We start from the raw sequence: 10,812 nt of genomic DNA, 5'->3' as shown, positions 1-10,812 counted from the left end.
GGATTTCCCAGAGCAGCTGGGGCTGCCCCTGGATCCCTGGAATGTCCCAGGCCAGGCTGGACAGGGCTTGGAGCAGTCTGGGACTGTGGGAGGCGTCCCTGGCTGTAGCAGAGGTGAGCTTTAAGGTCCCTTTCAACACAAACCGTTCTGGGATTCAGGGATTCCAAAAATGATTTGGTTAATTCAATGTCACTTGACAGTTTTTAGTCCTATTTCTGCTGCATTAATTTCTTTCATTTTTATTTGAACTGGAGTTACTGGGCTCAAAAATCAGTTTAATCCATACTGATTAAACCAGTTAAATTCATATTAAAATATACGTGTGCTCATTAATTCTTTGAGATTAAACCAATAAAAAGCATGTAAAGGACACAGAGATTGCATTTAGAGATACAACAGGTGACAGAGAGACAAGCAGGTCACTGAGAAAACAGGGAATGGATCCTGAAACTCCCTTTTCCTCCTGAAAGGCACTTGAGAAGCAAATGTTGTGTTCAGTTCTCGCATCAGGGAAGGACATTTTGGCTCCTGTCATGGCACAACCCAAGCAGAGTTGGGATTTCCACATCCCCCCACTGCTGCTGGGGTCCTGCAAGGAACACATCCAATGTTTCCCACACCATTTGCTCCTTGGATCAGCACTAATTCATTATTTTCCAGGTTCCTCTGCTCAGATGCAATCACTTGGATCTTCACAGCTCACCCAATTTACTCAGGAAAAAATTCCCTCTCCCTCATGTTCCTTCTTTCCCAAGCAGCACTTTGCTTGCTTTAATTCACCAAGGTTATTCCCAGTCTCTCCAATTTAAATGTGAACGTTGCAAACCCCTCAAAGTAGCAGAAAACATGGAAGTGAGCTTTGAAACTGTTTCTCTGCAGCCAAATCCAGGGAGCCTCTTGGGATGACAAACACACTCCAAAACTCCAGTCAATCCACACATAAACATAAATCTTATTAGATTTATATATATATATTTATAGATCTTTCCTATTAGAGAAAGAACCAGCATTTTCTAGTTCCTGACATTTAAAACTCTGCACATGATGTAAAATCCAGCAAAAATCACTTCCACAATCTCACCTGAAAGATATTCCCAATAAACAACAGAACAGGAATCCCTATTCCAATCCTGCTGCAGAGGTGCACAAATAAGGGAATTCAAATTAAACTTCATATCCTCACCATGTTTAAACAGCACAAAACCACCTGTCAGTGGCATTCCCAGCTGGACAAAGGACAATTTTACAGCACCAGTCCCTCATTTTCTTTTTTTTTCCTTTTGAATGAAGATTTCCATGGCCTGCAGCATCACCCACCACTCCTCCCCTTTTCCTGCACTCGAGGCACCCAAATTCTGCAATGACTATTCCAGTTCTGCTTCACAGAAGGTTTCATCACCACTAATCCTTTAAATGAAAGCCATTCCACATCTGGCACTTACCATCAAAGCCTTGGGAGTTTATGGAATCCTCCTCTGCACCTCACATTTTCCCAGAACCCATTAAAAGTTCGAAGCTCCAGCTAAAGGTTTTTTAAGTAATTAGATGAGGATTAGACTACACGAAATCAGAGATACACAGCAATTTCAGAGATATCTTCTGGCCAATTTTCCCTGAAAATGATCCACTGAAAATGATCTTTGTGGTGAGGAGAGTCCATGCTAAGTGTACAGCTTTCAATCTGCAGAGGAAATTACTTCCCATTTTCATTAAGCCTCCAAAGGGTTTTGGGGATGGTAGTGAAGCAAGGTTATTTCTAGATATCAAGGAGAATATTTTTTTTTCTTTTACAGAAAATGTATTTTCAACAATTCTTTTTTTTTTAAAAAAAAATTCATTTATACTTCAGACTATCAGCCAGTCCCTGCAATGAGCCCAGCTCTATGAAAGGCTGGAGAGATCAAATAAAGAGGAATTTTCAGGGAGCAGCAATCCCAGTGAAGCCACAGGTGCCCCCCCAAAAGCTGCCACCACCCCTCACCTGACCAAGGCAGTGCCGTGGGTTCCTCTGTTCCCAACAGGAATAATCTAGCCTCACCTCTCCCTGCAGACATCAGATGGAATAAAAATAGAGCATCAGTTAAGTAAAAAACAGGCAATTTTAGACACCTGAGTTTGTGAGGAGCTCGCAGGATTTAAAGCTCTGCAAGTGTTTTTAGCTGCCAGGACTTTGAACTCGTACAACGTAAGACAAAACAGGTTTAAACACAGCTCGGATTAAAAATAGTTCTTTATGTAGAAAGCCAAGATGGAAAATACACTGACTGCATGACAAAGGCAAGATTTTCCTGGGAGGGTGGGTCTGGACTAAACAACATCTCCAGGTTCCTTCCAACCTCAGTGATGCTGGGATTTGTAACACAGAAACATCCAAAACAGCAGAAATTCACCCCATTTCTCTGGCAGGGCAAGAAACTCTCATTCCCCATTTTCCCAGGTTTCAGATCCCAGCCCATCCCTCCCCTGGCACAGAATTATCCCATGATCTGCAACCTTCTGGAAATAAGTGCATATGCTGGGATCAAAGGATCAGAGTCCCTGAGCAGCCTCCAGAACGGCTGCTGTCCCTGCTTGCACACTGTGAAATAACCACATATGCACCATGGCCAGCTTTTGATATGTATTTTTATTTCCCTGCAGTTTTCACTTATCAAGAACAAGTAACAGGGAAAGTTGTCTGAACTAGTGCATAAACAAACATTCGGAAACACCACTACACGTATCTAATGTACAAGAACCGTATAAAAAAAGTCACTAAAACACTACACTACGAAGGTGTCCAACGCTTACAGTCAGACTTTTTCCAACCCGTTACTTGCCTTGTAGCCACAGGAAAACTCTCCAAAATTGAAAAGACAATCTTGCCACAACCCTCCCACCCCCCTGGGATGGCTCGATAGCTAGACATCCAATAATGAATTATTGCAATGATATAGAATGCAATACATACCTGGTAAAATATCCTTTAATGTGGTGTGGTACAGCTTGAAAGCCGGTTAAAATACGCAGTCTTCGGATAAAATGGCATCAAGGTGAAAATTTTCTCAGATCTGCACATTTGGAGATGTGCCAGATGCATAATTTTCCTAGTCAGTTTTTTTTTTCCCCTCTCCTGTGTAATTATTTTTTATAAACTGGTATTATAAATAGAAATATACATTCAAAATATATGGAAAAGTGAGTTACTACATTAAATTTGCATGTATCGATCCATCCCTTTCCCCTGCACAGTAATAGAAAATACTATTTTGCCTTGAACTTCATATTTGACAGTGAAATGCCACTAAAGTATTTACCAAAAAGTCCATCTAGTCAAATTGTGAAACAAAATGAACCAAGTGAAAACTTTACATTTCCTTTAGAAAAAAATTACAAGAATTTTGTTTCCTAGCTATGAATCTTTAACTTTTTTTTTTAGACACAAAGTTGCATTTATTTGTACAAGATACAAAATGTAAACATGGCAAAATAAATAGTTTAAACAAGTGATGCAGGATCTCATGTCATGCTCATGATCCCATTAAAGAATTATTTTTTAATCCATTCAGTTGCAAATTCAAGTGCAAAAGCATGATGATGAATATCTACTATTCAAGTAACAGAAATAATATTGATGATACAAATAAACTATTTTACAAGGTAGTGATTTTCCCAATTTTACAAAATTTACATTATATATCGACTTAATACACGATATAATCCGAGTCCATTCAGGTCTGTGTGAGTTCTCTGTGATCCACAGAGCGCTGTGTTTGCATTCAGCTGGAATAGGAAGGAGCACACCGTGACACAGCTGGGGACACTGCTTGGAGGTTATGTCACTTCCATGGCCACTGTGGTCTCTGCGATGCCGTTCAAGCCCAGGCGCTCTGGTTCATGGTTCTCTCTGCAAGGGAAGAGGATCCCACAGTCAGAACACATTTGCTCACATGGTTTTAGTCATTTCTTTCGTATTTTCACACAGATGTTACCTGGACCAGGCAGGAACCTTAAAGCACACACACACTGCAAAACTTATCTGGAAGGAAATACTGGCATTCAACAACTGCTGTTATTCAACAAAGCAGATTTTGCATGATTCTTTGCAAGAATCATCTTTGCAAGATTTTGCAAAGATCCCTTCTGCAAGATTATTGCATTTAACTATCCATTTCCAGCCTAAATTAGGGATTAAATCCCTAAAAGCTCTATTGAAGGAACAAAGTCAAGATATGATAACTCAGCATCAGTTACTCTGTTAATGCACCAAGTGTTGCTGCAATTCCCCACCCATTCTGCTTACCACTTTTTCCTCATTTACTAATACCCATTTTTTGACTTTTCCAATTCACAAACACGACTTTGTTTTTTGAAACCCCATATAATCCAGGAGAGGCTTCAAGCAAAACCCAAATACTGCCATGTTCAGAAAAATTTGCCAGCTGCAAAGCTCCTGCCACTCCTATGAAACATCATCCTGAAATAACAGTGCTGCTGTTCAATGAGAATAGACACCTTAATGGCTGGACTTGATGAACTTAAATGTCTTTTCCCACCTAAACAATTATGAATTATGATTTTATATGTAAGATACAGCTTGTTGCTTTTCTGGTTTGTGTTTTACATTAATATGTAACACATATATATGTAAATATAAAAATGTATGTGCCAACCTGTACCTTACAATATTGTTACTCAATGATTTAGAGGGAACGTGAGGAGTATTTGACAGAATCTACCTGAAAATGTTGCATGAGAAGGGACAAATGAAATGGTTAAAATTCAAACACAGTAGAAGTTGACCAAAACTACTGGTGCCTAAAGGCAAGGCAAGTTATCTGAGGGGTTAATTTGGAAAACCAGCTCTTGTGCTTTGACATGGCCATGCTGTGTGCTCCTGGGAGGCTGAAGGTGCTGAGAAGCCTCTCAGAGCTGGAAGAGATTCCCTCCAGTGCAGAGCTGGGCACGACAATGGAGAGGACACAGCCTGAAGCTGCACCAGGGCAGGGTCAGCTGGGACATCAGGAAGGATTTCCTCATGGAAAGGGCTGCCAAGCACTGCTGAGGTTACACTCAGCGCTCTGCTCTGACGAGGTGAGGGTGGCTCACAGCCTTGACTCTGATTTTAGCCATTCCAACCCAAACAATTCCATGATTCCAAGCACAAGTGGGAGCTGCTGCAGCCCTGTCCCCACTCACCTTGCTATACTGCTGATGGCACTGCTGGGAGTTACCTTTGGCACTCTGTCCATGCTGGCAGCAACTGTGGCAAGTTTTAAGGCTGTTGGAGAGGGCGCTGAAGTCCGTGTATTGATATGAACATTGACTGGAGACACAACACTGACGTTGTTGAGGTGCACCGCGCTGGGCAGGCAGGAATTGTTCATGGGGAGAGGCTGAGGGCTGCTCGTGCACAAGGCTGGGATTAAGTGGTTTGTGGTGCTGTGGCCAACTGTCCTTACGAGCTGTACAGTTGAGATCCCTGGGCTGGATGATAAAGCCATGTTGGTGGAGTACAAAGTTCTGGAGGTTCCTGTTACATAGAATAAACGGTGGGTGTTAAAAAGGTGACATTTCTTAAATGAAAAGCCAAAGATTAACCTCAAAAGCAATGCTTTGAGTGTGTAAGTCATTAATGTCCATACTTTACAGACTCACAAAATGGAAAAACTCAGCAGTGGAAACATGGCACACTCCCCTTGATGCCTTAGGATTTAGCTTTTATATTTTTCAGATCCTGTACTGCTTTAGTGTGCAACTCTAAAACACCATGCCCTGTCAGCTGCTGTTCTCCTGTTGTACTCTGACAAAATTCCTTTAAACTTGAAATTCAAGGACACCTCACTGCCTCAGGGCCCAGAAAGTATAAACAAAGTGAGCTGGGGGGGAGCAAACTGGGGGTGTATGAAACTGTAATTGGAGGATTAACCCCTGACATGTAAATGGACCAAACTTATCCAAAAAACTCATGACCATTGTCCATTTTGGGTGAAGCCCCTCAGAGGCTCCTGACTGCCCAAGGTGAAATCTATTGAAGGCCTTTAATAAATACCCACTTAATTCTCTTAATCTTGTCCAGCCTCTGTTCCAGGCATCATCATGTGCCTGATCTTCCACCCTCGAAGCACTGCCCTCTTGGGTATGAACTCAGAGAATTACACAGATCTCTCTCTCTCTACCCTGGAACTGCTCCAGTTTATTGATTTTATTCAGTCGTGTTTTTTCTCCCTCTATTCATTTCATATTATCATTAACCCAGCCTGGCAGAAGGTCTATAAAACTAATCACATCATTAACTGCTAAAACAACAAATTACTTTAAAAGCCTCTTCTTTGTCTTGGCAGCCCAAATCCCATTTGCCCCTTGGCATCGTGGATATGGCACCAGCACAAGCAGCACCACAGGAGGGCTGGGAAGGGGCACTGAGTGCCCATGGCTGCACTTTCTGGGACAAATCCTAAATGCAGTGAAACCTGAGGCTTACAGTGACATCAGAAGAATTGCCAGGAAAGGTTAGTTAGTACATTTTTGGCTGAATATACAAGTGAGGTCACAACCAAATAATGAATCAACTTTTCCATTTCCCTCTCAAAGTAGGTAAATGCTTTAAGCAGTTGATTTATTCTTTCATTACACACTCCCACTGGTTTTAAAATGCTGCCATTTAGACTCTTGATCAGAAGAGATTATTAGAAGATAAAGACTACCAAAGGAAAAGCAAACAATGCTCTTCCAAGGTAAAGAGCACTTGGTGGTTTTCTATCCATTTGAACAACATCTATTGGACAAGCTCTCAGGCACAGGGTGGGATTCTTGGGGCTGTACAGGACAAGGAGTTTGACTCTGATCATCCCTGTGGGTCCCTTCCAACTCAGGATATTCCATGATTCAAACCACTGCGGCAAGGTACTTTAGGGAAGAATATTTAAAACGATCGCAACTAAGAGACTGGATATTTTTTGTTGTTATAATTTACTAACATTTTAATAAGATCAGTTGATAATGAAGAGCAGCTGATACTCTCAGCTCACTCCAGAGCAAGGAGTGCTCACCTGAAGGCTGGACAACACCGTTGATATTGTTGTGGCTGGTGTTCTGCTCCTTGGTTCCCTCGCTGCGCCCGGGGGCCGGGGCACTGACCACTGCAGAGGCAGCAAACTGGGCACTGGCTGAATCCAGGGTTTTGGACATACAGTCAGAGGTGCTGGAGCCCTGCAAGAAGAGGAGAAGGTGATTCTCAATCACCCAAGTACAAATTGAAATATGCCTTACCATTGTTCCAGTGCACAAGCAAAGCAAATAAATAAAAATGACCTAATGCACCACAACACTGAATATTTCTGTGTCACCTGAGTGATGAGAAGTTGGAAATCAGTGTCCAAACGAGGGTTAAACAAGTGCTGCCCAAGGCAGCCAGGCCAGTTCTCAGCACAACAAATCACTTTTGTTGTGTGTTGTTCAGCCTGGAGAGGGAAAGGTTTTGGGGAGAGCTCCGAGCCCCTTGCAGGGCCTGGAGGGGCTCCAGGAGAGCTGGAGAGGGACTGGGGACAAGGGATGGAGGGACAGGAGCCAGGGAATGGCTCCCAGTGCCAGAGGGCAGGAATGGATGGGATATTGGGAATGAATTCCTGGCTGGGAGGGTGGGGATGGGCTGGCACAGGGTGCCCAGAGCAGCTGTGGCTGTCCCTGGATCCCTGGGAGTGTCCCAGGCCAGGCTGGACAGGGCTTGGAGCAGCCTGGGATGGTGGAAGGTGTCCCTGCCACACAACTGGATGGGGCTTTAAGATCCTTTCCAACCCAAACCACACAGGATTCCCTGTGTTTGGAGACATTTCCTCTAAGAAAACAACCATGTCTTAACCTTTTCTGTTCTGTCTCCAGGCAGCAAATGCTCTGCAGCTGCAAATCTCAGGGATGTCCAGTATTTGTGGTACCTCCATTCTGTGACTTGTGCCACAGAATAACTGCCCAGCACATTCTGGAATCCCACTCTGTTAGTCCAGGTTCTACTGGAAAGATTCATCATTCTCACTGGAAAGAACATTAATTCTGCGCCTTCAATTTATATTAACTAAGAAAATTACTTTGCACAGAAGCTTCAAGTGCTTTAAAGATCCAAAATTCCTTTGTTTTGTTCAAATATTTTGGCATCATGTCTTTACACTTACAAAAAATGTCATCAGTATCTGCCAACACAGAATCCCTGATTAATTGAAGTAGAAAAACAGAGGGGAAGGGACAACCAGAACAAACAATTAGATATAAAACACTCAAAGTAATATACACTTTCCTAGTAATAGACAACAGCTTTTATATTTTATTGGGAGAAACTAACAGAAAACTAAGTGCATGGAAAAACATTTTTTCCCCTGCAAGGGATTCCAGAGGAAAAATGGGATTCTTTTAAAAGCCAGAATATGCAGATAGGCAAAGCTCTCCTTTTCCTCTCAGAGGTATCAATTTTTGGTGCTCACTGAACATCTGTTCATAACAGAACACATTACCTCAGAAGGTAATTTTAATAAAGTCTCTTCAGAGCTCTTCCAGACAGGAGGACAAAACCAGTGAAAACAGGAAGAGTTGAGAGCACACACTGATATTTTACACTGGTAACTGTGGATCCAGGTAACACATTCAGCTACAAAGTCTCTTACTCAGCTTCTAAAAATGCAGCCAACTTATTAAAAAAAGCCCTGAGCAAAGTGCCTACAATGTGCCACATTTGCTGGGGTGTCACATTTGGTCGATAGAGATGAGCAGCCCTGTGAACAAAAGGAAGGGTCAGGACATGCAGGGTGGGAGCAGTACCTGTGCTTTTGGATGTGTCTGTTGGGAGGAATGCTGAGATTGCTGCTTCTGCTGCAGCTGGGCCAGCTGCTGCCTCTGCATCTGCACTAACTGCTGTTGGTGTGTCTGGAACTGCTCCTCTGTGATCCCCCCTGTGACTATGGGAAAAAAAGGAGCCACAGTTACACAAAACACTCACGTGGAAAAGGCAAGAGCCCAGCTAAGGTGGCGAACAGGTGGTTGAAGATGACAGAAATCATGTCAGATGCACCCAGAATCTTCAGATTATGTAAAGGAGAGGTCAAGTTGTTTGTTTGTTACATTCTTTCATGGAATCAATTTATAACAAAAGAGTTCAGAGCTTTTGCTGCTTTTAAGCCGTTTCTATCTTTGGTGGTTTTATCCCCAGTAGCTTTAGGCAAAAGCTTAAGAGAAATGATTTTCCTGGCTTTCAGGAAAGAAGCACAGCCTGAAAATCAGAGCTGAGGACAAAGTACCCTGGGCTGAGCTGGATGTCTTCTGTCCCAGTGAGCACTGGGAGAGGATTCCCAGACAATTTCCCTCCCTACAGCCCCTTGCTGTCCCTTTTCCAGCAGCAGAATGGACTCTGAGGGGATTTTCTCTGCCAATGATTGCTTTAGGGATGGCGCAATAAGTTGATTTTTGAGAACCAGATTGATGCCACCCCAGTACTTTCACAGATCCAACATGTGAAGGGAATGAAGTTAGAAAAGCTGGTTTTAATATTGTCCCCCTGAAGAATTTGCACACTTGGTAAAACTGAAAACACTGGCAGGGGTTTAATGCTAAAACCTGAGCTGTGTGCAGTTAACCCAAGAACTGAGTTCTCTGGGGAGCAAGTAAGGAGAGAATTCACTTTTCAACGATTCCCATGAACACATTTCAACACTTTATCCTCAACTCTGTTTTTCCATGAGGTGCAGCACAGCTTCAATCCAACACCTGGATTCTCAGGAATATCCTCCTATCAAGGGACACTGAGCTAACATTAAAGCAGAGTTATCCATCTTGCAGGGTTTGGCTCTTCCATTTACCACTTTTAGTACTCAGGTTTGTCCTGAAATTCCATTGGGAAAAAATACCAGAATTAGGACTGTTTAATTAGAAATTAGAACTGAAACTTCTTCTTTACTGCTACATCACTAAATCAGGTTCCAATCATGTTAGGGCAGCACTTAAAAGTCCAATTACTTAAAAATTACCCCTCAAACTCTAGCAATATTTTCATTTCCAACCTAAGTTTATTTTGCATTTAGCTTTACTTTGTTCCTCTTGCAGATTCTTACCTAGAATTTAATTCCAATTTAAATCAACTCAACCTGCTACATTCCCTCCCAAAACACATGGCATTGCTGAAAGCACAGGGCCAAGAACAGCATTATGGAATATTACATATATTTCTATTTTTAAGTTCTGAGGTAACAAATTCCAGAAAATGTGGTGTGTTTTATCAAAAGCTGTTTAAGAACAAGGTGAGATTTCATGCTTTCAATCTCCTTTTCCTTCCCAGTTTATCACAGACCATAAAGTCATGGAATACTCGATTACAGGATACAGGGAAGGTAATCCAGAACTCAATATTCCCTTACTCTGCCTGGATGTGCCTGAATTTCAGGTATTTATCCAGTGGCCAGGCTGAGCTCAGCTGTTCACCTTGTTAAAAACCAGCAGATGTTCATTAGCACATTAAATATAATTTATTTCTGCCAAATCAAACACCTGGGGGGTCCTGGAGAAGAAAAAAAGAACAAACTTTGACCATGTCCCAAGGCAGCCTCTGAGGTCAGGGTTAAGAGCTCTGCAGCTTCAGGGGGTTTTTATTTTACCAGAGCCTGAAAAACTGCACCACAACAGTGGAAAAAAATCACTTCAGCTGTCACTTCCAGGCTCTTCTCTCCTTGGAAGGTTTGGATTATGTCACTTCTCTCAGGACCTGGAGGCTTTAACCAAAGATCAGCTTGCAGGCTGCCCCAAAAGTGGCATTGTTTTAAGGCTGGGGAAAAAAATACCTCTAAAAAGTAAAAG

General features: G+C 42.4%; 1 protein-coding gene across 8 annotated transcripts in view; it reads right to left on the bottom strand.

Annotated features, from left to right (window-relative positions):
* Positions 1-2,607: 2,607 nt before the first annotated feature.
* Positions 2,608-10,812, bottom strand: part of EPC2 (enhancer of polycomb 2) — a 35,456-nt gene continuing 27,251 nt past the window's right edge. For all 8 annotated transcript variants that reach the window (XM_086898236.1, XM_086898244.1, XM_086898242.1 and 5 more), the window contains exons 11-14: positions 8,788-8,924; positions 7,032-7,191; positions 5,179-5,512; positions 2,608-3,886 (exon numbers count right to left, since the gene is read on the bottom strand). In XM_086898236.1, coding sequence (XP_086754362.1) covers positions 3,814-3,886; positions 5,179-5,512; positions 7,032-7,191; positions 8,788-8,924 — 704 coding nt within the window. In that variant the 3' untranslated portion in view covers positions 2,608-3,813. The remainder of the gene's footprint in view (positions 3,887-5,178; positions 5,513-7,031; positions 7,192-8,787; positions 8,925-10,812) is intronic.

The sequence above is a fragment of the Cyanistes caeruleus genome, chromosome 7 (genome assembly GCF_971803275.1).
Source record: "Cyanistes caeruleus chromosome 7, bCyaCae1.hap1.1, whole genome shotgun sequence".
Classification (NCBI taxonomy): domain Eukaryota; kingdom Metazoa; phylum Chordata; class Aves; order Passeriformes; family Paridae; genus Cyanistes; species Cyanistes caeruleus.
This window is presented reverse-complemented; position numbering and strand designations above follow the sequence as displayed.